We start from the raw sequence: 26,838 nt of genomic DNA on the forward strand, positions 1-26,838 counted from the left end.
TGTTGGACAACAAGCTATTGAAGTCAAGCCAAGTTCTTCCGAGAAGGCAGCTGTGGAAATTCCCCACTCCCCCCAAACAAAAGACTGAAGGGGGGGTTCTACTTAGAGCACACTTGAACAAAGAGCACCTTTCTCAACCACTGTCCAACCTCCTGATTAAAGCACCTGATATTCCCAGCATTGCCTCATTGATCAACAGAGCTAGGGAAATTTGTTTTCAACATTGCAGAGATTACAAGTAGAGCTGAGTTTCATGGTGTGTGGGGGCTGGTGACTTGCTATGAAAATGAGGAGATTTGAGATCAGACAAATAAGATGAGGAAGACTATAAAGAGAGGAGGCCATTGGCTCATTCAACTCATTGCTTACTTCCTTTATTGACCCAGATGAGAAATTTGTTTTCTGTAAATACAGTATTTGGTTCCCGTTTTAAAGACATGACACATTTTTCAGTGGCTTACGATAAACATTCAAATGATGTCAGAAACTGCCTCTTCATTGTCAAGTTACAGATTTTGGACAAACACCAGTGCCTGTTTGCACAGAGATAGAGGAAAGGAGAGAGATTCCATTCTTAGCTGCTCAGTTGGCACTAGCTATCTCATCAGCAGAGTGACGAGTGTAATCTCATCACCATCACCGGCTCGATGATGAGATTACACTTAGCTAGTGATTGCACTGTCTTTTGTTCCCTAAAAAGTAAACAGTCACTGTCTCATACTTTGAAAATAAGTCTTGAAATCATCATAGACTTTAGCATGGATTGGAATGAAAGCAGACTGCACTGAAGGCTGTCTGATGACATCTCATTGTCTAATGCTTATTTTCCCGTGATCACAACTCTTACCTTTACCACTGGAAATGACCTTTATTTTGGGTGAAGTTATACTATGTTAGCATTGTTTTATACACCCTCACATGCATACTCAGGCCCTTGTTGAAAGGAGTGAGTCCCCCCCTGTTGAAATTCTTCTTCTTCATCCAACTCGGCTTCACCAGAGGCAAAATACACCCTGGAAAGGACACTGGTCCATCATAAGAGACACTATCAGACCAGGGCCAATTTCCCCAGAAGCCAGTATCTTTGGACTGTGGGAGGCAACTGGAGCACCCCAAGGAAACCCATGAGAACACGGACAAAACATATAAATGATATAACCGCAATGAATTGAACCCAGGCCCCAAGAAAGGCAATAGTGCAAGGCAGCAATACTAACCACTGTGCTGCCCAAGGAGTTCATATTAGTGCTATTTTTACACCAATGAAGAGTTTAACTACGTAAATAACAGTTCAGCTGGCGTGTAAGTGTCCTGATCCAATACTGGAGTGAAATCTCTTCCTTACAGATCAACTCTAGGAGTCCCCAGCTTGTATCCTGCTGTTCTATGAGATACAGCCAGCCTGAACAATGGAAAAAAAACTAATTCTCTGGGAACTGCAACTGTCTCAGACAACTCTTGCTGCCCTAGGAGAGCTACAAAGCTTAATATTATCCAGAGAGCAATGTGTTACACACAAGGGGAGGTCATTCAGCTCAGCTTTGTCTCTTGTTCTTAATTTTATTGCCCAAGTAACTCAGCTATTTCTAGGTTACAATGATAAAATGCCTTTCTAATGTGCTTTTCATTACAAAGGATACGCACATATTCACACATTCACCACTGAAATGCAGCACCCACTTGTGTAACAAACAGCTGGCATTATTTGTCAGCAGCCCCACTACATAACAGATCAGGTGGATTAACAAATTACATAGCCAGGTGAAATAAGGGAGGATTTGGGGAGGCCAAAGTGTGCAAACCCAGAGTGGAATTTAGCCAGAACACCAAGATTAACACTTACAAGTACCCCTAATTTAATGACGAAGAAGTCGGGACTTCGGTTTAATGTCTCATCTAAGGATGGCACCTCCTACAGCATAATGTCCCTGGTCAACATGCAAAAACCTAGTTTCTGGAAATTCTGGTTCACTCACAAAATGCAGCTGCACTGTGGTTTTCCATTGAGATCAACCATCCCAGAACTGTCCAAGCCTGAGTCTATGCTGAGCTTCACGAGATGTGATGAGATCAGACTACAGGGTGGGAGTCTGTATATGAGATTTCCATAATGCACGATGACACATATCCTATTTTCAATCCAGTATGTACTTCCTCTTGACTCCCACTGGTGTCTTCAGACCTTGCTCTGTTGTTGGAAATGGAACCCGCTTTCACTTAATCATCTTCATTCTTTTAATCTTACTGGGTAGACCATTTATTTCAAACCAGGAATGATTCTTTTCTGAACTCCCTCCCACTTAACCATGCCTATTTTGAAACACGATAACCAGAACTGTAAACATCATGCTAAGTAAGGTCTCATTGGTTGGTTAAATTGGTTTAATCATATTACCAGCCCTGTTTCAAAATTCTTCACCACCCTGATACATGTCCTAGAATTCCACAGGCCCTTTTTAATCCTTTGACAAACACAATAAAGATCAATGGATTATGTGCACCCATTGCTTCTTTAGGCAGGAAGTGCCACTCACTGACAACTATACATTACTGGTACCTCCAGGCCATGCTTTCACCTTGGGCTGATCACACTGTATTTGACAAGTGTCTGCCCAGTCTTCAACAGTGCATTTGTCTTTTACATGACTTTTACTTTTTCTAAAGTTGTTTTTAGATGTGTTTTTGCTTACATATATTTGTAAGCAAATGTAACTTTTCATTAGGAAACCAGCACACTTTGCATTGAGACCAAACAGATCCTTTGACACTCTGATTGTAATCTGCTTTCTCCATATTACTGAGGATGGACACCAAAGAATTAAGTGAATTGGAAAAGTTGGTTTGGTTTTGTCACAGTAAATGTGCCTCCACCTGCTTGGCTGATGGCAGCTCCCTTGAAGCAGGAGGAGGAGGCTGGAACCCCCTTGCTTAGTCAGGAATGGCCAAGCAGCAGCAGCACAGGTAGAAATGGGGTGGAGGAAGATGCAAAAGACTAATGCAAAGTAAAAAAGGTTGTTGTACAGGATTTTTTAAGATTTAGGAAATGGCACCAGTAAAAGATCATGAGCTAGAACAACCGAGATGTGAGTGAACTTTACTGCTGTCATCCTTCCTGAATCTTCATTGTAAACGCCATTATCCAGCCTGCAATCCTTATACACTCATTCAAATTTGGATTCCCAAATTTTCAGTTTGTCAAATGATCTTCTTTACACATAATACATCATTTCCTCAACATTGCTGTTGTCCATTGTTGCTATTTAGTGTTTAGCAAAATTTCACAGGATAGGTTAACATTTAAAGAAGTTAATGCTTTAGTTGTGAAGTACTTTCATAAATGCACAACACACAATGCCATTAATGCTGTCACTTCCATTAGAACAAATATAAATCATAGATCATGCATTAATAAAACAAGCCCTGTTGGGCTTCCACTCTACCATAATGAAGGTTTCTCTTTTGCCGAGTGCATTCCTAATTTTGGGGTACTGTTGCTATGGACTGGATGGCCTAAGCTATGATCTCCAAAGCCTCTTTGCAGCGGCCCAGAAGCAGTTAAGCAAAATCCTCTTCTTATGTTGCAAGAATTCCATCTTTTAAAATACACTGTCCAATATCTCACTGATAAAAAAAACAGGTCGTGGTAAAAATTATCTGCTGACTCTGTACTATGTTTGCACTTTGTCTCTCCTTTAGCAATTTCACTTGGTAGCCTGGGAGGGGAAAAAAAAAACCTAAAAACCTTTCACCTTTTTTTGTTGTGAGGAGTCTGGCTGCACTGTTCTTTTTTGCATGTAACAAATTTGCTTCCAGGCTGCAGTAGCAAAACACATTCTACATTTACGCCATTAGTGATTTGTCACTTCTAACTCTTCTAATTCTTACGGTATAACGTGGCGTCATGAGATGTAGGCCTCCAATGGCTTGCTTCAGATAGTTTTATTATTTTTTTCCTGAAGATACAAATTACACCTTGTACTTGGACTCGAGTGTGTTGAAGATCTAACTGGGAAAGCAGACAAAGTTGTACATCTTCTCTACAGCTCTAAAGGGTACACCGATAAAGAGCTGCTCTGATCTGCCACTATGATCCTGCCCTCTCCCTTCAGCCGAGCAGGACAAACCCAGTTAACCTTCTCTCCGTGGTTGATGCTGAGTGTTGGTTGGATGTCCCTGCCGTGCTTGGCACTGACCTCGTCCTTTTTGGGGGAGTGCATGTTCTTTGCCTTTTTCCTTGGGAATTTAGCCTTGCCTTTGTCCTCAGAAATCGATCCCACTTTGCTGATGTCCCACAGCAAGACCTTCCCATCATTCCCCCCTGACACCAGCCAGTCAGGGTGGGGCAGGAAGTTTAGGAAGTGGACCTGTGACACCCCTTGGCTGTGAGCTTTCAGGGCCTTCAGCCGCTCAAACCTGGAGCCCCCCACCCTGAGCAAGTGCACCCTGCCATCTTCAGCTGCACAGGCAAATCTGTTACCACAGTCGGCCACCGCAACGCAGTGCACCAGGGGCGGGTTAAAGAGCTGTCCAGCAGGCTGCTGCTGGTCCTCCTCTTCCTCCGTCAGCTCCTGGAGGTTGAGAACCCAGACAGGGCGGGACTTCTGCAGGTTCCACAGCATCACCTGCACAGAAAGACTTTATGCTTAGCTTAAAATCTTCAGGGACAAAGACACATTTACTGGAGCTCTAATGAAATGAAAACCAGAAGAACCAGCAGCTTGAACCCATTTTTAGTCAAGACTCTAACCTCAATTCCACTTGACCTGCTCAAGATCCCAGCTGATTCCAGTCTTACATTTCCCATTTCCTGTGTAACACTGTGTCAAACAACTTAAAAACCTGAATGGATTTATTGGGGTTTTTTATTTGTATGAACAGAAGTGTATAGCACTAAAGTACAAAAAAATGCACTGATAAAGCTGTTTAATGTTGGAATAGCTTACAAGGGCTTGATGGTATTTTTCCAGTTTCATTTGAGCCCTGCTCCTTAACCACAGAACAGCTTCAATGGCCATTAAGGCTGCTTAATAAACCTATAGGACTGTGGCTCCGCAGCTCCAAGGATGCAGGCCCGTGATATAGGGCTATGATATCATTCGTGATTCACAATCTTAACTAGACTTAACTTAACTAGATGATATATGAACTCTCATTAAGGATGAACCCAGAGATTTAATAATTGCAGATCTTCCCATTTTTATGAATTGAAGTTACAAAATTTAACCTGGCTTCTATAAACCAATCTGTCCTGTTACTAAGTTAAGTTACAGAAACGATACAAATAAACCAGAATAATATTGGATTTTGAAAGGGGGTCTCTTAACTAACATGCTAGAATAGTTAAGACCTCCCCTTTAAGATCAATTCTGGTTTCCGGAAATCAAAGTAAAAGCCAAAGGAATCCAATGTAATGTATGCACAAGTTGAGAACAGGAAGAAGTCATTTTAACTGGGCACTGGGCACTGAGCACATGTAAGCAGTGGTGTGTCAGATTTACATTCTGATATAATATATAGACCAGCATCTCATCCTGGAAGGGAGTCATGTGCTCTCTATCCTCTTAACACTACAGAAACTAGGATGAGCTCTGGCCTGATATGCCACTGAGTGGCTCTAGTGTGGACTTTATCTACACAATATACTGTAGATAGGAGAGGAACAAATGCACTCCCTGGTTCAGAACACAGGACTCCTCCTCCCCACACCACAAGGAGAGGAAATAAAAAAGACACAGTCACGATTCTGATGTTCTGTAACAAGTAATATTCCTGAATCACAGTAGAAATGTTCCTTAGCAGCTCCCTTAAAGAACCAATGGATTGCTTTACCTAAACCTACTTGTCTTACCTTCATTTAGAGAACAATGTGCTTTTAAACATTAATTAATGCACAGATTAAATTTTATCTTTTTAAAATTCAGAATCAATAAATCTCATTTTTATATCCCATTCATTCAGATCTACAAAATGATCCCAGAGCCAGCACAGTGCAGAGGTGAGGACCACGCGTGGTCTCCTCCAACACTCCACAATGCCCTACAGCAGAGACAAGATCCACTAAAGAGGTGATACAACTCTCCATGGCAATGCTGTAAAACACGGGTGCCAGTCAAGTCAAAGGGGCCTTGATGCAGCACAGCAAGCAGCAGATACCTTTGCAAACTGAAGCCTTCCCCTTTAATAAAAGTATAAATTAATAAAATAATAGGTGAAAAATATTTGTTAAAAGCAAACAATTACTAAAATGTGCAAACAAATAATAACTTACTTGATCGTTATTACAACTGTGTGCAGTTCTTTTTTTCTGATAAAGACATTACAAAAAGAATTGTGAAATCAAACTGTGTTAAAAAGTAATGGATGGGCTGTGTGTTTATTTCAGCTCCTGGCAAAAACACACACTGTCCATTACGGGAAATGGAGTACTAATTTCACACCCTGTGGCAAAATGTGAAGTCAGACAATGCAGGAGATGAAAGCAAACAAGTAAAGGCTCCTTTAAAGAACCCTGGACTTCTATGTTCTGTTTGCTTTAAGCTTTCTCTCCTCTACCTCATCAACCTAATTTAACAAATCGGCCTCTGATCTCTGTACCTTCTTGGATTTGCAATATATTAATATATTCGGGGCGGAGCAGTGGCTCTGTGGCTAAGGATCTGCACCTGTGGCTGTAAGGTTGCCGGTTCAAATCCCGCAGCTGGCAGAGGAATCCTACTCTGTTGGGCTCCTGAGCAAGGCTCTTAACCCCAACTGCTCCAGGGGCGCCGTACAATGGCAGACCCTGCGCTCTGACCCCAGGCTCTCTCCCTGTCTGTGTGTCTCATGGAGAGCAAGCTTGGGTATGCGAAAAGATAAAGTGACGTTATTATAAATATAACAGGTTGCTTATGACTAACAAGACAGTTTTCTCACAATTGCTACCTTTTGGGACATCTAAAACGCACAAAAACTGGACTACAAAGACAAAATGCCTGATCTGGCCAATTTACCTCCTCTTTGCCAAGGGCAGGTGTAACTTGTTTGCAGAGTAAAGTTCAGTCAACTCACGTTCTTTCAATTCTTTAAACAAGGATGACAAGTACATGCACTGTGTGCTTTGCAGAGGTGCAAAGATCACAGCACTATACTAAACCACAACTACACAACCCTCCCAGTACAAAATTGCTTTATCATAGTATATGTACAATGTAATGTGAACATCTCACTTTGAAAATGGCTTTATATGGACAAAGGTGTAGTTTTCTGAGAGCCGATAATATCTTGATTATGCCATGATTTCTAAGGTTTCTCAAAGTACAATTTAACAAAATGCAAACATCAACCATCCATTTTCTAACTGTTTTATGGACTGGAGCTTATCCCAGCGAGCAACAGGTGCATGGCAGGATACATCCTGGACAGGAAGTCAGTCCATCGCAGGGCACACACTCACACCAGGGCCACTTTTCCCAGAAGCCAATTAACCTACCAATATGCCTTTGGATGGTGGGAGGAGACCAGAGCACCTGTAGAAAACCCACATGAACATGGGGAGAACATGCAAGCTCCATACACATAGCATCCCAGGAATTAAACCCAGGGTTCCAGTGCTACATTAGTTCAACAAAAACAATCATTTAAAATAAAAAATATGAACTGGCCATTGCCCATGACCTTAAAAATATTAAGGTATTGTATTTCACTTGAGCTTATTCACTTTACATTCGAACATTAAACTGCATTCCATGAAAGATGGTGAAGTAGCCTATATAAAGAAAAATATGTTTTCTCCTTATTGGTTTCAGTTAAACTATACTAAATTATTATCCAATTAATTTCTTCAAAGGGAAGATTCCATTCTAATTAGAACATAACACAAGAACAGAGGAAGTGCAGTTCCTCAGTCTAGTTCTCCTTCTCTTGTTGGGGACTGGTTTTAAATTAGACTTGTTAGCTTCTCAGTTTAGATTTCATATTGTAATAAGAAATTTTTGAACTGCTTGTAAGCACAACCTTAACTGCATTGGGGAAACACTTTATTTTACTCATTTAGTAGTTTTTCTCAAGAAAGTGCCTTCCTGTGTTAACTGGTAACACCAGCAGGGGGCAAGACTACACCATATCTCACGGCGACTGATTACAGACTTCAATGCGTCTAGAGCAGTGGCTCTCAAACTGTGGTACGCGGAAGGCCCCCAGGTGGTACGCCAGATGACCCTGGAAATTTGTTGTGTTCACTGAAAAATTGGGAATTAAAAACTGAATAATTAAAAATTATGTACATTTTTCATCTGTGGTTTACTTAATCGGTTTCAGAAAGCTTGAGACGGGTTTTCATATTTTCTATTTTAATAAAATGTGTTTGTGTCAAATATGCAGCCTATGTTCCTAGCTACGTCGATACAGCGCGAGCTAATATTTGAGAGTTCATACTACTCTCGAGCTTTCGGAGACACAGCTTAGCGCTACATTCGCCAACATCACAAGTGATCGAAAATGAATACCGCGCAAAAATCAAGAATTACGTCATGGCTGAAAGGAATAGACACCAAGAGCACTGACGCCAGCTCCGATAAATCATGCACTCCCGTTGAGAACGAGGAGCATTATAGATTGGCCACTAGAGTTACCATATTTGAACATCAAAAAAAGAGGACACCCTGAGAAACTTTCATATTGCCTTGTCTGGGAAGGGGGTCGGGATGGAGAGGATTTTCATAATAGCCCACCTTTTATGTTGGCAAAGTAACTGAAATGATGTTGAATTGTGTGAAATGCATAAGCCCCCTCTGCTGCAATAACAGTATCCTCTGTTTTGCTGCCAAATTTTACAAAAGAATCTGTTTACTTGGTTGACGAACTCTCTCCTCGAATTGTCTTTTTGTGTTTGTCTGAGTCAACATGAGCTTGCAAGTCAAGTACACCTTTATTTGCCACAGAGACAAAAGTAACAGGCTTACACACCAAACATTCAGGTTCCTAAGACGTGTACCTGGCACACGGAAAAATAAAAAATAAAAAAACAGAGATTTATTTTTTCATTTTACTGTGAATTTACACTTTCGCTTTGGCATTGTGTTTTGAGGGTAGGAAAACGAGAAACAAAATAGAGAGCCTTTCGAGGGAATGCTTCTGCTCTGCACAGACTGAGTAAAGACACTGATATTTATCCCTGATTTCGCTCTCTCGTGACATAATCATACACGTACAGGCAAAAACTGAACGACAAAGTAAGTCGCAAAGCGAACTAGAGAAGTTAATAAATGATCTCGCTCCTTTTAACCTCCTCATCTACCATCTTTAAAACTTTTGTTAATTATTCCTCATGGTGAAAATAAAGTGGTCGAAATCCTGGACATTTTTGGATATTTGAAAATTTCCCCTGGAGGGAGATGTAAGGATCAAAATAGAGAACATGTCCGGGAAAATCCAGATGTATGGTAACCCTATTGACCACCGACACTAGTTCTTCTGCTAAACCTGACACAGACAGCGCTGCTAGTGTTAGCAAGCGTCGGAAAACGGCTACAAGGCGGTACAATCCAAATTATCTAAGTGCTCAGTGCTGTTTTTAATATATATGTGTGTGTGCTTGTGTGCGCGCACTCATGTTGATCATTGAGATTTTCTGTGGTTCCTATGAGAAGATGACTTGTGGGTGGTACTTGGACGCTTTGGTTTGATCAGGGATGGTACTTGGTCCTAAACGTTTGAGAACCCCTGGTCTAGAGGAAGAAGATACAGCAGGAATCAGAAATTGTAGAATGGTGATAGACTGGAAATTTAATACGTCTTCCTGAAAATACTGCTATCACAGCCTTTCATTAGGCAAGTCTTGAGACACAACAGCTCACAGCCTGTCCCAGAAATGAAAAGGCTGCAGACGTGTCTCACTCAAGCTCCTACTTTACCTGCATGTCCAGCCCACAGGAAACCAGACTCTGGGGCCGCTGGGGCCGGAAAGCCACAGAGGAGCAGATATTGGTGTGTCTGCGCAGGGACTGCACCACCTTCCCGCTCGCGAGCTCCAATATGCGCACGGCCCCCGAGTCGTCGGCCGCGGCCAGCAGGCTGCCCGACTCGTTCACCGACAGGCCGTTGATCTCGTCATCCCCGACGCGCAGCACGTCGGTCGGCCGCTTCAGGGCCCTGGGGTCCAGGATGCTGATGGCCTCCCCATGAGACACAAACAGCTTCCTGGGCGAGGCCGGAGAAAACACGGCGCATGTCACGTCGCCACCCCCCTCCAGTGTGGTCTGGGCCAGGGGGGCACCTTCCTCGCTCCAAAGGGTCACCTCGCCACCCTCGGCGCCTGAAACCACCAGCCCCTCATCGCCTGCCGCCGCCACACACAGCACCGGTGAGGAGTGCCCGTCGCTCCATCTGCACGCCATGCCCGTAGGAGTACACCTGCGAGCAACAGTAGGAGCAACGCCTGAGACAACCATGACAGAACAAGTGCCAGGGTGAATGGTTTCTTAATCAAGAGTCAGTATATTTTTCTCTGGGAAAAAAAAAATCACACCACAGACCAGAACCTCCAGAATTGCCAATCCATCCCTCCAAAAAAAGGGATCGATGCCACTTTTGTACAATTACTTGTTCATATTATACAGAGAGGCATTAAAATGCAACAAATTCAAATAGTTTTAATACATCTCAGCATATATATATACATAGAAAAAAAACAAAATGATCAGTTTAACGAAATCCACCCAAATTCCTATAACCCGGAAAGAAAACACTACTGACTGTGAACTCATGCATACAATTCCACTGTGAGACCAGTCTTTAACTTTCTATTGAAATATGCGTCACATACAGAAATACAAGAATCGTTCTGTCCATTACATATTAACAATCAGCCAGACTGAATTTATCAGGGAATGAGTTCGTTAATGTTTCCTTATTTGCTCCAGTTAAATAAAACTACTCTCTAATTCGCTTATCCCCTTATGCTTCACTTTCTTCAACAATAACTGCATTCCTGACATAAGAGGACTAAGTGGATTACAGGCACTCTCAGGTTTATATAACAAAATGTGCCGTACTACAAGTACGGTTAGTACATGCACTAAAACAATACGTTGTTCACGTATTGAGAAGTTTAAATATTATGCACTTCTTAATGTACAGAAAAATGCAGAATAAGCAGTTTGTTAAAGTGATTTAATTCTACCAGACAGTACAGAGCTACGCAATTATCTGACAGCGTTTAGCCGTACCCAATAAATTGTCACTACTGAAAAAGCTTTTATTTTTAGTGGCCTAAAGTAAAAAAAGGTGTAACTAATCTGCCATTATTCACTGCTTGGTAAACACTATTAGTTAAGCATGATTTTTGATATCCGTGAATAATTCCATTTTTAATCAAAAGTTAATAGAAACTTCTTTACTGTTAACGTTGTTACTTACCTTTATCACGTGCAGCTCTGCCTTAGAACCGGGCCACTGGCGCATTGTAATGACGTCAGACGTCGAAGGTCATGAATGTCAATTTGCAGCAAATCATCATTGTATATGTAGTCCTAAATAATAACGCACTTGAAAGCTACTTCACCGGTTATTTCTTAAATATTTATCATGATGAATCACTTAAACATCGCGTTTTTATATATTTGCTTAACGGAAATAGTACTGTGTTACAGGTGCAATGACTGGGTTTTATCCATGTCACCAGATGGAAAAACATACTACCGAGTCGTAACTAATTGATCCGAGGATCTCATCTATCTTCTTCGTGAAACACTAATTACATAACCTAGATTGATCTCCCAGAGTGAGAATTCACCCTTTATCTATAATCAGTATACTATAAATACTGTTTCTGTCCATTCCTGCTGCGGATTTTTCAAAAACCTCTTAATATTGTAGCCCTTAATTTCCCTCTGCCCAGGCGGCGGTGTAACAAGAGAGGCAGAAGACTGGAACTGCATCTCACTAGTTTAGTGCCCTTTATAGGTACATGGATGTGCTAGTCACTCAGGGAAAGGGGAGAAAGATACCAAAGTGGAGAGAAAGTGTAATAGTGGTAACTGCTCAGAGTGGGGTTTGGCAAAGGGGACCCCTATTTACAGAGGAGGGGAAAAGGGGAAATGAGTCTGCAAAATAGACTGTCCAAGGTCCTGTGCTCAGAATCCCGGGCCAGCCCACTTCCGGACAGCTACAATACGTTTGCTAACCAAGATCTTCCCTTTCTTAATCCCTGTAGAATGTCCCCTACGGCCCTACTCAATTTTACTTCTCTTTAAAATGTTGCATTCCTTTATACTCCATTTTCTCACAATTACAAGCCCGTATCTTGGACTCTACCTATAGTTTTAAAAGCATAATTTCATAGCACGCCATGTTACACTCTTAGTTCCCAAGCAGTTCACTCACCTGTTTTCCTTTCACTGTCACGGTTTCTCAGAAAAGATTGGATCAATACAGGTGCTCCCTGTGGTAGGTATCCTGTCAAGCTGTATAAGAAACTGCCATCTCTGCACTTTTGGCTGTTGATGCCCCTGATGGCTTCTCTGATTTCAGTTACATGATGATCTGCTGCTACTAGAGTAGTTTCCATCACTTGTTTTTGGTTCCTCATACTCCTGATATTAGGAATAATAAGCGCTTAATTACTTGGTCTATGGATGTTTCAATAGTCCTTCAGTTCTCTTTTTCACTCTACTGCATATGCATGTATACAAATATATCAAGGAGTGTTTTGGGGCATGGCCATTACTCATGAGATGTTTATGAGATGTTGCATATACTGTATTTATTTAATTAAGAATGTGTGTTGGTTCATTTTTTTCTGAGCCCAGCACAAGCGGATTAACACATTACGTCTCAGCCTTACATTTGGCAGTTCTCTACCCTGCGGTTCTACTGTAGAACTGAGACCTCAGGTTCAATAACCTAGTGTTTGAACTGCAGTCAAGGCCTCAGCCTCCCTCTACTGATTGCTTACTTATCTTTCTGGAGAGGTTGTTCACGAACCATCTTCTCAAAAGAGAAATTCTCCCAAATATAGGTCATTTGCAGCTTTTGCTAAAGTCTTGCACTACATTGCATTGAAGAGCAGCACTGTAGGATGCACAACAGTTAGCACTAATGCAGTATGAGAAACAGAGGAGTCGGATGTTTGGCTGGTCAAACAGCATGTCTTTGTTTTAGTTAATTTCAAGCCTCGTTATTTTACCCAGTCACTCTGTCACCATGTACATGCTGTTCAGGGTTCCAGAAACAAGTGACACTCTGCTTGTCATTACACTGCTTGTAGTATCACCTCTCTCTTACAAGTAGTCCATAACAGCTGCAAGACATCCAACCAAACATCTGCCCACCTATTTTCTAACCACTTTATCCTACAAGGTCATGAGGGAGCCACAGCCTGTCCTACAAGCCATGGGTGCAAGACAGGATACACCCTGGCTGGGACAGCGGTCCATTGCAGTGCACAAGACACAAACCCAGAAACTCACATCAGGGCCAGTTATTCCTAGAAGCCAATCATCTTACTAGCATGTCTTTGAACTGTGGGAGGAAACCAGAGCATCCAGAGGAAACTCCCGTGAACATGAGGAGAACATACATCTCCACGCAGACAGCACCACTGGTGCAGAATTGAACCCAGTGCCCCAGCAGTCTGAGACAGCAGTTCTAACCATTGTACCACCATGGCGCCCTCCAGACAAACAAATTGGCTCCAAACATACAACAGGTGAAGGCACCTGGACCCCCACTCTGATACCAATCTTAGTTTTCACCCGGGTGAGCTGGGTACAAGATTTATGTATTTAAGATGTGTTTACAACAGCTAAGACAACAAGTGTAAGAACTTCAGCTACTTACAGCCGAGGGTCCTGTTCCTCTGTGAGAGAACTGCACTAGAACATATTTATGTACCTGAACACATAATTCCATTGTCATTAGAAAAGAAACAAGAGGCAACCATCTTTCCCGGCCCCGCAGTCAAAGCAGATAACCGAGCCTCTTGTGACAACACAGCATGTCTGGACTTGTGTCAGAAAACAGCAAGCAGATTAGCTGCTGTTTTAACATCTGCTGGTTTTCCAAGAGTCTCGAGTGGCTTCCTATGTTGCGAAGTTTAACGCAACACACAGTCAGTAAACAAGATGGAATGATAATGCCATTAAAAGAATGCTTGAGAGACCAAACAGAAAGCAGAAAAAGAAATGCATTCAAATTGTGCTACAGCTGGAGGTCCTTTTCAATGTAATAACAAAAGACATAGAGTACGTTTTCTTTAACTGGACCAGCCTAATGAGCTTCTTTTCTTCCTTTCATTTGGGGAGCCAGTATATTTGCCACACAACAATGCCCTGGTGTGCTGATGCATGCGGAGCTGTAGTAATGATGAGCTGAGCTGATTTCTGGGTCAGCAGGCACCCTGCCCACACTCTGTGAATGGGGCTCAGTGCTGGGCACTGACACTGGACAGCAGAGGGAGGACTATAGCTGTTCGCCCTCACTCCTATCTGCACGCTCACATCAGACTCTTCAGCAGAGCTCTTCTGTGCTCTGACCGGGATCAAACTGTAAGTTTTCCACTTTAACAGTGTTTTTTTTTATTCTTCTGATGTTGTCGACACAAGCTTTTTTTAAGGTGCGAGTGTTTGATAACAGGAAGGTTCTTACAAAAATGGTCACGTGTGTCAAAAAATGCCTTGTTCTCTGTGTTAGTGTCTCTGTGTTCGGCAGCAATGGGCTCGCCATATTTCCCAGCCCGGACCGTGCTGTTTCGGAAGGAAGCCAGTGGCGTGACTTACAGAATCCCTGCCCTGCTCTACCTGCCAGGCTCGACGACTTTCTTGGCTTTCTGTGAAGAGCGGTTCAGCCCCGACGACGCCCAGGCCAACCTGCTGGCCTTGCGCAGAGGAGTCTTCTACCGTAACTACGTAGAGGTGAGGCGCTCCTGCCCCCATCTGCACAGCGCGAGACCCCACAGGCCGATGGATGAGCACAGGCATAAAAGGGCTGCCTACTAACAGAAGACATTTCTGCCAAAGGAGATGAAAGATTTGTATTGCACGAACCCACGGTGTTGTGAAACCAACTGGACAAACCTAACTTCTTTTTGTGTTTGTCTCGGAAAAAAAAACAACAAAACAACATTTCAGCATGTTGTTTTCTCACTAGAAAACAATACCAAAGGGTCAATTTAAATTATAGCTTTTGTTTTTAAGCTTTTTATGTGAATGAGGTCACTATATTCAACCAAATTAGAATAAAACAGACTCTTATTAAATACGAAATATAATTGATTTGATGAACTGTGTGCTTTTTGATGCAGCTTTTGCTAAACATTGTGGGGGTAACTGGTAATCTCAGGGGTCTCTCCCTTTCAATTCAAATCAATTCAAGCTTTATTTTTTCTTAAGGGCAATTTGTTTTGCAGCACAACAGTACAACAAAAACAACATTTTCCAATACAGTATTTAACATACTTTCAGGAGATAGCAAATATGTTACAATAAGAGTAAAACTGCAGGGGAGAACACCAGTTTCCTAAGCCTCTTACTGTTACACCTATTGAAGTATTGAAGTGTCCCCCAGATAGGAAAATTAATTAGTATAGATTGAGAGTGGAGGGTTGAGGTGTGTTTGTAGAAGGGATGTATGTTGATCTGATTTGTCCTAACGATTTTGCTGCTTGTCTTCATTATTTTTCACAATTTATTACAATTTACAGCACTGATGTTAATAACCCAACAAGCAAAACAGTATATTAAGAGACTTTCAATAAACATTTTGTAGAGGAGTGTTAATATATTGTACATTTGTATACCTTAAAAATGCTGTATTCTTAGAAAACGTTTCCATTGACCATTTATGTAAATAGCCTCACAGCATTTGTACCTTCTTAATTTTTTTATCTATGACCTGTTCCAGTTACATATAATCATCAAAGAATTCTGCAGTCTGACCATTTATTAAATCGGCTGGAGTGAGATTGCAGTGCTCCTAAAATCAATGAGGGGTTCGTTTTTCCCCCCAAAAAAAATTTAACTCCAAAAAGAACTCACCATTCAATAATATAATTTAGGATGGGCACTTGATCACAGGGCTGTCTTCAGCAGACTTAATGATATGGATCTGTTTGCTCTTACGATCGGTAGGGTACAATAAAAGGGACAAGACACCACCTAGTGGTAATTTGGTAGAACTGCAACGAACATCAGATAACTATTCCACTACTTTTCACGTTGAGAGCTGTTCGTTAAAAATTCTAAAACCTGACTAATTCATGTTGCCATTCCATTTGAAATTCTTTTAACTGAATTCTAACAAACAATTTTGCTTGAACATAACACTAATAGACCACGTTTAACAATGCGACTATTTCATCAACTTCTGCTCCCCTACATCCTTGTATGCAAATTGCAGGCAATCAGCATACAGTCCAATATAACGAGTCATTTCACTTTCTTTCTCGAGTTTTAACTGGGAGAGATGCAAGAGCCAAGAGCCTGGAGCCGTGAAGCCCATTTAGCTGATCACTTTGGAGGGGGTGGAATCCAATTCTTCCACTAGCAGCGGATGATTTGTGAATTTAAAAACACCAGAAAAAAAGTTGACTAAAAATGTCCACTCTGCAGTGGGAGGACATGACAGCACTGGAATCCGCGCAGCTGAGAGGCTACCGGTCGATGAATCCCTGCCCAGTCTACGATGAGTTCACCGGCACCGTCTTCCTGTTCTTCATCGCCGTGCTGGGACACACCTCCGAGTCCCAGCAGCTCATCACCGGCAAGAACGTCACGCGGCTGTGCTACGTCTCCAGCGGGGACCAAGGGCGGAGCTGGAGCTCGGTCACGGATCTCACTCAGTGCACTATCGGAGACACCATCGAGGGTGGGTCGTCTTCCCGCCTCGGCTTCGGCTCCTGCAAGCGCTTAAACACACCGGTGCACAGTGTGTTGCCACACTGTTTCCTGTTATTCAATCTTATTTTCTCTCCAGAGAGTAACCCCCCTCTTCTTCTTCTGCTACACTGTTCGCCAGGAATAACATCACCCAGGTGTTCAGTGCACTGAAAATGCTTAATTGTTTTAGTCACGGTAAATTTGACTCGACCCGCTCGGCTGAGGGGCAGCTCCCTGCCAGTAAGAAGATGAAGCTGAAACCCCCTGCAGAGTGAAGAGTGACCAAGGGGCAGCTGTACAGATGGAGGAGGGATGCACAGGATGAATGTGAGAGAGAGAAGGGGCAGAGACATAGTTTTGTTTTCCAATCAAGCCTGTATGATTTCGTGCCTGCTGTGTCACTCCTGTGATCCTCAGCGGAATGGTGAATGAAGCCATTGTGTGGCAGTGAAATTCTCACATTATCATTCATTATTATTATTATTATTATTATTTTTAAAGACATCTGTGCAAGTACCAGAAACAGGGTTGGGTACAAATAAAAAGAAAATCCCGTACATGCATAGGATGCCATGATGGCACAGTAGTTAGTACTGCTGCCTTACAGTGCTGCGTCCCTGAGTTCACTTCCTGGGGTGCTACCTGCTTGGACTTTGCACTTTCTCTTCGTGTTTGAGTGGGTGTCGCCTGGGTGCTCTGGTTTCCTCTCACAGTCCACAGGCATACTGGTAGGTTAATTGGCTTCTGGGAGAACTGGTTCTGGTTCTGTCAGTGTGTGTCTGTCTACCCTGTAGTGGACTGGCTTCCTGTCCAGAGTGTACCCCACCTTGGCTGCCCCATGACCCTGTATTAGATGAATTGGCTTAGAAGTCCCTGACTAAGAAAATGGAGGGATGGACATACATGCACACACACCTCACATGCTCCCTGCTTCATATGTGCGTTGGTGTTTATTTTTTCTCTTGGTAGATTGGGCCACCTTTGCTCTGGGGCCGGGCCATGGCATTCAGCTGAAATCTGGACGACTCCTCGTCCCAGCATATGCCTACTACATCCACTGCCGGGAGTGTTTCGGCAAGGTGTGCCTCACCACACCGCACTCCTTCTGCTTCCACAGCGACACTCACGGCCGCACCTGGCGCTTTGGGGAGTTCGTACCGAACCTGAAGACCGTGGAGTGCCAGATGGTGTCGGTGGATGAAGAGAGCGGCACAAATGTCCTGTACTGCAATGCCCGCACCCCGCTGGGATACCGGGTGCAGGCACTGAGTCTCGATGATGGGGCGGTGTTCCAGGAGGGGCAGCTGGTCCAGAAGCTGGTGGAGCCGCCTCATGGGTGTCACGGAAGTACAGTGGGTTTCCCAGCACCCTTTGACTTCCAGTCTCAGACTTTGTCCGCCACCCACAAAGCTCTCACCGGATGGCAGGAGCAGGCATCCCAAACACTCCTAAGATCCCGCAGCACCATGCTGGACAGAAACCCTGTTGCTCTTCCCACCAGTTCACACTGTGGCAAAAAGAGTCAGCTCCACAAAGGTCAAAGTGCAAAGTTCCTTCCTCCTACCTGGGTGATCTACTCCCACCCCACATTCCCTTCGAGCCGTCTTGATCTGGGGATCTACCTCAGCCTGTTCCCCAGAGACCCTGACAGCTGGACCGAGCCCTGGGTCATCTACGAGGGTCCAAGTGCCTACTCAGACCTGGCTTACCTGGAGCTGCCTTCCCTGGACTCCTTCGACAGCCCCCCAGGCATAGCGTTCGCATGCCTGTTTGAGAACGGTACCCAAACCCCATACGAAGAGATTTCCTTCAGCATCTTCACATTCTATGATCTCATTCGTAACATCCCCAGGGGAGAAGGTTGCTTCAGGGGGAAACCTGAGATGAGGCGCAGCAGGAAATGGAATCACTGCAGTGTTGCCTAGAGATGTCCTCACCTCCATCCTGCACCAAAACTGAGGCTGATTTCACTTTTTCACCATTCTCTATGTGTTCACTTGTGCTGCAGAATCTTAGAGCATGGTTATAGACTCGGAAAACCCACCCATTAAAACCGCCCTTCCAGTAAATAGATCTGGTCCTGTCGTCCATGGAGTTTTGGTTCAAGCTGGGCTGTGACATTAGTCAAATATGACTGGGATTTCTCCAAAACTGGTTTGTTAAACAGTGCCCCAGGCTGTTGGGTCCACAGCTGGGAAAGGTGTCCTCAGCTTGCAATGAGGCAATGGGTTTATGTCTTCCCAGGTAACTTTGAGCTCCTTTTAATGCTTCAGTTCTGCCATTGCTGTGATGTGAAAAAGAAGCAAAGGCCGACTGTTTAGGTTGGCCCTTAAAGGGGTGGATAATTGGGCTGGATAATCTATTTACATGATAGAATAAGGTTTAAAATGTCTGGGTTTAAGCAGGAACCGCTTTTTCAAACTATAAAGAATAATCCACTGATGTGTGGTTAATGATGCTGTCTGTAATGTTTTTCCACTCCAGGGCTGTCTGCTGACGTAGGCTGGCCCCTTGGTAAACATCCAGCACATCCAGTATTGGCCTGTCTTTTGCACAATAGCCTTATTTCATAACCCATCCTGTTGTAAGTCTGTGGTGAGAGTGAGATCAATCCAGATCTCACTGTGAAACCTAAGAGCAGAGATTCTGCACTGAGCAGGGTATCTCACTCCAGCTCCATTCATGTCAGCGCACTACTGTGTGAGGCCATTACAGAGGACATGCATTTGAGAAAAAATACTTTGTAACAATCAATAAATCATCGGTACAGTACATTCTCATTTATTCAAACAATGTACACCAGAAACGAAAAGAAATATTTATCCATTTTTGGGAAATTATACAGTAATATCACCATCGTTGTCAATCTGTTTGAAAGTAAATGCTTAGGGATTTTTTGGTGGGTGTAAAATAAGTGTTTCTTCAGCATTACTTCTGATGAAACAGCTGTTACCATTGAATTGCTGACAAGTGTGCAATGAATGTAACAGTGCAGTAATTTTCTAAAATGCCATTCAGTCTGTTGATATCATAATGCATGGGTATAGTACCCGGCCCTACCTTATAATGACTTCCGCCAGTCATCTGCAAGGTGCTGTGATTACTGATCGCAAAGAGGAATCTTCACTTGTAACACGCAGTGATGAATGCAAGCATGTTTTCTGTGTGGCATTTTAATGGTGTGATATAATCGCTGTGATCCTCAGTCTGCTGAAGCAAGAATTGTCCATATGAAGCTCCTTGGAGCCATTAAGACATTTCACTAATGGAAGTGCTTTTCCATTGCCTCTCAGTATATTCAGCTCTTCCTAATGTATTTGTCAAATTTAACGCTGCATATTACATGACGTCCAGTATCCAAATACTTAACTGGTGCTAAAATATTGAAATCACTCATGATAATATTTTAATAATGAAATTAATTAATACATAAAAAGATTGTGAGCATTAATAAATACTCCATATAGGTCTTTCCAAAAATGCACATATCAGTAATTTTACAGTTTCCTGTCTACTGGTATTGAGGAAGATTTACATTGAACAAATTATGCTGCTGGTAAATTTAAATGCATTCATTTCACACTTGAAGGGTTCCTAGTCATACTTTTACCAGGAAAGTTGGTTTGTCCTGAGCTTTTGTGGAGTCCCTTGCATGTAAAGCATGGTAACATATAGGCACCATTTTCAAAGGTTTTGTATTTGACATTCTGAATCACCTTGATAGATACTCATGAACTTCACATTCATATATACTCTCCCATTTCCAGCTGCTACAGCTCCTTGCACTGACAAAGGAAGGATGAGAACTGTCTGTGCTCTTGCCCAGTATCCCTGATGTCCAGCCATTTGGCTTCATACACTCCAGAATAGTGCCTAAGGGAGACTAATGGATAACTGAAGAAATTTAACAATTATTACTAACAATTTGGCACATTCATCACTGCAAACAGTGATAAGTTAAGGATACCTTGCTCAACACCACACTGAAGGTGATGTGAAACTATGACTGCAGAGTCCCAGTCATAGTGGGATAATAACTTTAGCCAGAGTTTTACCATTGATAAAAATGAAAGAGCACTTTCAAACAAGAAGGGGCCAGTTGCCCCCCGCCCCAGCCTGTTTAATAGCTGGATGAGCCCTTGAGGCCACACTACACTCTAAGTATGCATCTTTACTGACAGAGCCACCACAAGGCAAAAAAAAAAACAGAACAAGAATCAGAACTATTTTTAGAGACTGATGGTGGAACGTGAGCCCCAGCAAAATCTTTTCAGAATGACTAAGCAGGCACAGAGATGTGGTGGAGCAGGCTCTCTGTGGACAGTCTTAAGGAAAAGGTGGTGTTGGACACAGGCCTCATCCTGTTCTGAAAGCATGTTGTCCCCGTGCAGAGTCCTATGCTATTGCCAGACGACAGCATGGGAAACGAAAATCAAACAGCACCCGCACCAGTTTTCCATACTTTTCTCTTCAGCAGTTTTCAACGAGTCTCCTATGAAAAAAATCAGTTTCACTGAATAAACTGAGAGAAAGACCTGACAGTCAGTTCCTACTGTTCCAAAGGTTTAAAGTGCCTTTTTCCTCCTCTTCTGTGAATGGATTGTTTCTTCACACTGGGCTGACCTACAACACAGAATGTTTGCAATTCGTCATATACAGTACTTAATACAGACATTAGGCCATAAGATTATGAGCAACAATTGTCATTGCAGTGGACAATCAGTCAAAGTATCCTTGCAATTTTCAAGCCAAAGTCTCAGAATAAAATCAAGCAGGCGACATCCCGCAGTCAAATTAATTTGACTCCTCAATAAGCAAGTTAGTAATTTTTTTTAAATTCAGATAAGCCTAAGCTCGTGAAAGTGGCTCTGTGGCATTGTGTGTGTGCAGATGTTTGCCAGCTTTGAAGGCATTGAACAGGAGATGCAAGAGACCCCGCAACAGAGGTGGTGAGAAGTGACACATTGGTTGAAGATGAATAAAGAAGGGGTTAATAGATATTCTGTTAATGATGAATGTACCTGCAGCTGAGGTTTTGTAGTATGTTATTATAGTAAAGCATTTATAGATGCACACTAACTCTACAATTAACCTAACCCCAACCTACTGTAGGCTCCTTGATGCTGAATATCTGAGGATGTTTTAACATTCTATAGAACTTCAAATTGTAGAAGGCTGATGAGTAATAGGATATTTGTTAAAGCACTATCAAGCTAGGACAGCCACTTATGTTTATGCCTGTCAGGATGTTAGACAGATCACATGAGCTGAGGGTGGTCTCTCCTGTTTTGTTTCTAACCTACGGTGCCCAGCAGTGTTTGCGACCTGACAGAATGGAATTCTGCCAGTCCTTTCCCTACCTTGTTGTGCTTGATGTCTGGCCCACACAAGAAGCCCAGGATGGCGTTGAGGACCTGGATGATGCAGAGCAGCGCCTGTGTCCCGCTGCTGGCCAGGAGGGTGGAGAACAGGACCACGTTCCAGAGTACCACGCCTTGCGGCTCCAAACACACCTCCTCCCAGCTGCTGGGACTGGGAAATCAGGACACAGAACAGCACAAGCGTCAATGGAGTTGAGATCTCTTTCTTGAATCTGTGTGTCCCACCTTGCTCATCCAGCCATATAAAGCATCCCAAAACCCCTTCCAGCACACAGTACCATGTCCTTGAAACTGCACAAAGTGAAGAAGAGATATGATACAGTGGGCTGTGAATCCACTTCCTGGACAACCAGAACAGTGTGGTGGTGAGCCACAATATTCACATACTGTATGTCTAAATCATTGTTTTCCAGTCTGCAGTCCCACACAGCAGTTGGTGTCTGTTCCAGCCAAGTTGTCAGCTACACCATTTAATTTGTAATTGACTCAATTTGAACTGTGTGACTGTTTTCAGATTTTAAACTTATTGGAGGTAGCCTTTTAACTACTGCATTTCCTAATTAAAATCAAATCCCGAACTCTTGAGTCAAAAAGGGACTTTTCAGTCTTTTCAGACTTTTAATCAGCTTATCAATTCAATTAAGACTTGATTTAAGTAAATAAGCTCAGCTAGAAAGAAAACCAGCAGGTACAGTACAGTATGTGGACCTCCAGGACCAGGATTGAGAAAGCCACAGCAACACCAGCCCATACTGTAACAGAGGCATCAGTAATGACATTTAATTGTTCTGTGAGGTAGATGCAAGATCATTCAGGGACATTAAGGAATCATGAAGCAAGTGCACCAACTTGAGAGTATCTTTATTAGAAAATCGAAACCCCCACTCAATCAAAATAAACTCAGTTTTGACCAAGATATTTCTTCCCTTTACTAATGTCCTCCAGGGCTCTGATGTTGTTCTCATTATGAACAGATGATCTTAAGCTGTATATCGTATTCACTGTATAAGCGGTTTCTTTAACAAGACAGTAATTGACAAGTTTCCATATGTTAACGTTCTTATAATCGAATCATTTATTTTCATAAAAGTAATTTATTTCTTTGCCATTTATACACAAGGGATAACATTTAATGTATGAATACAAATGTATTTTACAGAAACTGTGATATTTAAAATATTACAGGATATATTGTACATGTTGTTATATGTATTTTATGTATTTGCTTATGTGTATTAATTTTACAAGCTCTTTACCGACAAATTACAGCGTGTACTTGTGTATACTTACAGACGATTATATAAAACTAGAGGTCCTCAGCAGAATGTAAAGTTGTTTATAAAGAGTGTTGGAGTAACAGAAAAACAAAACCCAACAGGAATAATTAAAGAACAGCTGGGCGTACAGTACAGTATATTACAGTAACAGTTATTCTGTGCATACTCTGACTGTTGATCAGCAACTCAATGAAAAGTAAATCTATTAGTTTCATTGTTTTGTGTTTGTGAATTGGTAGATAAAATTTCACATTTGTGTTTCCACTTCAATGTTTTCCCTGGAGTGAAGTGTGGAAGTGAAGTGTAAATTTCTGTTCCACTAAACGATTGTTCGCAAGTTCTGGTTAAGTTAATTTAAGAATCTGTGTTTGTTGTTGTTGTTGTTGTTGCTGCAACACTTTTCTTTAAAGAAGCACAGATTTCAAAACTAGCTGTCGATTTTCTGTTAGCGCTGTATTGACGCGGTGACAGCCACCCTTACCTGGGCGTCTTGTGCTCCAGCGGGGTGCCCCACACCTGCTCCTGTGTGCCGTTGCTATAGGTCTCATTGTACTTGCAGAGGGGTCCCTCAACCAGTGCAGTCCCACTCGTTACGAAACACAGCGTAGCTCCTGCCATCGCTATAACAGCATATAAAATCGAGCACAGCATCTGCGTGGCACAAACAAACGGGCACTGACACAGGGTGCTGATGAAGCAAGTCGCCCACCCAGTTTTCATTTCGCACAATCACACGAGCCAGTAGTATATGACATTATTTTGAATGAAGGTAAAAGCTACTTTTCCGGATGTCTAAATTGAATAACATACTCCACTTTAATAGAAAATGTATTTCTTTCCACCACGGATGATTTCATAGTAAAGTGCATTAAACTCGCCTTTCGCAGCCTGCTATAGAAATTACAGTAACTTGTACAAAAAAAAATGTTCATCTAACTTCCTACAGTGAGGTATGCTGCAATGGCAAAGTCCATACATTTTCTAACCCCTTTATCCAGTTCAGAGTCTCGAGGGAACCGGAGCCTATCCCGACAATCAACGGATACAATTATACCTTGGACGGGACGCCTATCCGTTAAGACTTACACACTAAGACCAGGGCGAATTTTCCCGGAAACCAATTAATTAAGTATTGTCTATGTACTGTGTGGAGTAAACCCACGCTAACCCACATACAAACTCCACACAGATATCACTCCAGGGCCCTGGCGCTACGAGGTAGCACTGCTAATCACTGGATCGCTGTGCCGCGCACAGAAGCAGGAATACAATTGAAATATGTTTACTGATGTTTATATTGGACTATTTTTGTGTCAGAATGCTAATTTCGGTCATGAACACAAACGAGTCCTTACTTCACTCCTAAAGCCGCACCTCCCTTTCTTGTGACTGCTTGTTATGAACACCCTCGCAGCTGGGAGAACCTGGAAAGATGGAAAGAAAAGGTAACTAACCTAACCTACTGTAGAGACGTGACTTGTGAACCTGTCCTGGTTTGAGATCTGCAGAAACCACAGACCCACGCCGAAAGATCCGACACAGTTCTCTGAACTGAGATTTGATCATAATCGGCAAATCTGAGATGAAACAGTATTTGCAATGGCTTTAATTTGTATAGAAAACACTACAATAAAAAAGGCGTTCTCTTAGAGGTAATTAACTGGAACTTTAAAACAAATTAAGACCTCGAAATAAGCAATAGTAGATTATATTTGTTATTTTGTGCTTAATCATAACTTTAAGTTATCATGACAGTGACGATAGTATTAACAATATTCACCAGCGTCTTTTTTTAGTTCATACGTTCACGTTGTTAATTAATAAACATCAGTCTGCAGACCCTCACCAACAGTCCTGACGCCCACAGTCCTGTTCCCAAGGTAGCGTATTTGGTAATGTGCCCCTCCCTCAGGTAACGGGATTGCAGGTTTGGGAACAGCAGCAGCGTGTTGGCAAGCATGGAGACCAGCGCCAGGGGGATGAGGAGAATCCCCAGAGCTTTGCCACAGCGAGCAATACACATCTTCGAGTCCACTGCTCGATCTGTTGCGCCGCACTGCCACACACACACCACGGGCGAGTTAGAGCACACAGGCACAAGCACAGAGGCACATTACTTCACACATAAACCAGCAGCGCTTTTCCCCAGCACGCAAAACGTTCACCGGGAGAAAGAATACATATTCAAAACCTACTTTTTAAAAGTATGAAGACATTGAAAAGGAATGAACTGGCAAACATGAGCAACCTGCTGCTAACTATTGCAAAGCCTTTTAAGTCGCCGGAGGTAAAGGGCTCCAACGTGCTTCTCGCTTGTGTTCTCTGGACAACGAAGTCTCTCAAATCAATTATTTCTGGCCCAACAAGCAAAAGCGCAGCACTATTCTACTGTTCACTCTAACAGAGCAACGTTACAGCAGTTCGTGTCCTTTTAGTATAATTTGCAATTAGCGTTCATAACATTTCTAAACAAACAAGGATTTTGGACATTTGAATGAAAGCAGCTTATACACAGTAACAACATCAGCTCTCGGAAACCAGTATAGGCAATATTTATACCCTGAAAACAAAAAAAAACTTTTTAAAATCTTAAAAACTAACATTAAAAGATCAAGATTTGCAATCTTGTTCTGTTAAATGGTGATTTAATCAAATCTCACCTGCGCTGAAATTAAACATTGAAGTGACGCTACAAATATAGTTTTGACAGGGAGATATCCAAAATCAATAGGGGTGAGAATGTAAACGCGTATCGGGTCTGGACTCACCTCAGTGAAGAAAAAGATGCTTGACTTGGGTTCGATGCCAGCTAACTTTTGGTGTCTGTTATCTAGAGTGAGCAGATTTCGCAAAACCCGGGAGGGCTGGGACAGCTCAGTGGTGTGTTGAGAGATCTGAGGAACCCTCGTCTTTTTCACGAGTTAAATACAGTCTGCACTTCCTCTATCACTTCACTACCGCATCACTCATCCAGCTCCTGGTTATACGACCAACTGCCTTTGCAAGCTTGAGCTGGGCAAAGTCCTCGGTTTCTTTTCTCGCTCTGCCTCCCTTTTGACATCCGAATTTTGTAGGCGCACAAGGTCCCACATTACTTTAAAATATACAAAAGGTGTGTCACAGAGTGAAAAAAATTGGTGTGAGACAGCTGGTGTCAGGGACTATATTGACTGCAATGTTCCAAAAAATGGCCAATGTTCCAGTAAGGGCTGTCCTGTTTCTGACCCTGTTCTTTGAGCTTTACCTCATGTCAAAGGTCACCTGGCAACACACAGCTCAGAGTTGAGAGGATGAATCGAATGACACGTTTTAACCATGCCTTCTCTTCTG

At 42.6% G+C, this 26,838-nt stretch overlaps 3 protein-coding genes across 4 annotated transcripts; 1 reads left to right on the forward strand and 2 right to left on the reverse strand.

The window, feature by feature from the left end:
* Nucleotides 1-344: 344 nt before the first annotated feature.
* Nucleotides 345-11,461, reverse strand: wdr53 (WD repeat domain 53). Its single transcript, XM_006637988.3, has 3 exons — nt 11,395-11,461; nt 9,891-10,389; nt 345-4,622 (listed from the first exon to the last, which is right to left on the reverse strand). The coding sequence occupies exons 2-3, from the start codon at nt 10,371-10,373 to the stop codon at nt 4,038-4,040; spliced, it is 1,068 nt and encodes a 355-aa protein (XP_006638051.2). The 5' UTR covers nt 10,374-10,389; nt 11,395-11,461; the 3' UTR covers nt 345-4,037.
* A 2,832-nt stretch (nt 11,462-14,293) lies between these two features.
* Nucleotides 14,294-19,708, forward strand: neu4 (sialidase 4). 2 transcript variants are annotated; one of them, XM_015361500.2, is made up of 4 exons: nt 14,294-14,522; nt 14,668-14,888; nt 16,584-16,839; nt 17,820-19,708. In XM_015361500.2, the coding sequence occupies exons 2-4, from the start codon at nt 14,688-14,690 to the stop codon at nt 18,773-18,775; spliced, it is 1,413 nt and encodes a 470-aa protein (XP_015216986.2). In that variant the 5' UTR covers nt 14,294-14,522; nt 14,668-14,687; the 3' UTR covers nt 18,776-19,708. The 2 variants fall into 2 exon arrangements, with proteins under 2 accessions (XP_015216986.2, XP_069053715.1); XM_069197614.1 differs by having other exon boundaries at nt 14,782-14,888.
* Nucleotides 19,609-26,361, reverse strand: LOC102682454 (transmembrane 4 L6 family member 1). Its single transcript, XM_006637990.3, has 6 exons — nt 26,277-26,361; nt 25,355-25,564; nt 24,864-24,932; nt 23,990-24,159; nt 22,211-22,382; nt 19,609-21,473 (listed from the first exon to the last, which is right to left on the reverse strand). Exons 2-6 carry the CDS (start codon nt 25,529-25,531, stop codon nt 21,459-21,461), a joined length of 603 nt encoding a protein of 200 aa, XP_006638053.2. The 5' UTR covers nt 25,532-25,564; nt 26,277-26,361; the 3' UTR covers nt 19,609-21,458.
* Nucleotides 26,362-26,838: the final 477 nt, after the last annotated feature.

Source organism: Lepisosteus oculatus, chromosome 13, assembly GCF_040954835.1.
Source record: "Lepisosteus oculatus isolate fLepOcu1 chromosome 13, fLepOcu1.hap2, whole genome shotgun sequence".
Classification (NCBI taxonomy): Eukaryota; Metazoa; Chordata; class Actinopteri; order Semionotiformes; family Lepisosteidae; genus Lepisosteus; species Lepisosteus oculatus.

What these genes read in the sequence shown, in the direction of transcription:
- wdr53 (XM_006637988.3), bottom strand. Translation starts at nt 10,373, where the DNA reads ATGGCGTGCAGATGGAGCGACGGGCACTCCTCACCGGTGCTGTGTGTG. An exon ending in CCTGTGGGCTGGACATGCAG is followed by an intron (nt 4,623 to 9,890) that starts GTAAAGTAGGAG and finishes CTTTCTGTGCAG; the next exon opens with GTGATGCTGTGGAACCTGCA.
- neu4 (XM_015361500.2), top strand. Translation starts at nt 14,688, where the DNA reads ATGGGCTCGCCATATTTCCCAGCCCGGACCGTGCTGTTTCGGAAGGAA. An exon ending in TCTACCGTAACTACGTAGAG is followed by an intron (nt 14,889 to 16,583) that starts GTGAGGCGCTCC and finishes TCCACTCTGCAG; the next exon opens with TGGGAGGACATGACAGCACT. An exon ending in TATCGGAGACACCATCGAGG is followed by an intron (nt 16,840 to 17,819) that starts GTGGGTCGTCTT and finishes TTCTCTTGGTAG; the next exon opens with ATTGGGCCACCTTTGCTCTG.
- LOC102682454 (XM_006637990.3), bottom strand. Translation starts at nt 25,531, where the DNA reads ATGTGTATTGCTCGCTGTGGCAAAGCTCTGGGGATTCTCCTCATCCCC. An exon ending in GGTGCGGCTTTAGGAGTGAA is followed by an intron (nt 24,160 to 24,863) that starts GTAAGGACTCGT and finishes TGTGCCACGCAG; the next exon opens with ATGCTGTGCTCGATTTTATA. An exon ending in CTGGAGCACAAGACGCCCAG is followed by an intron (nt 22,383 to 23,989) that starts GTAAGGGTGGCT and finishes CTGATTTCCCAG; the next exon opens with TCCCAGCAGCTGGGAGGAGG.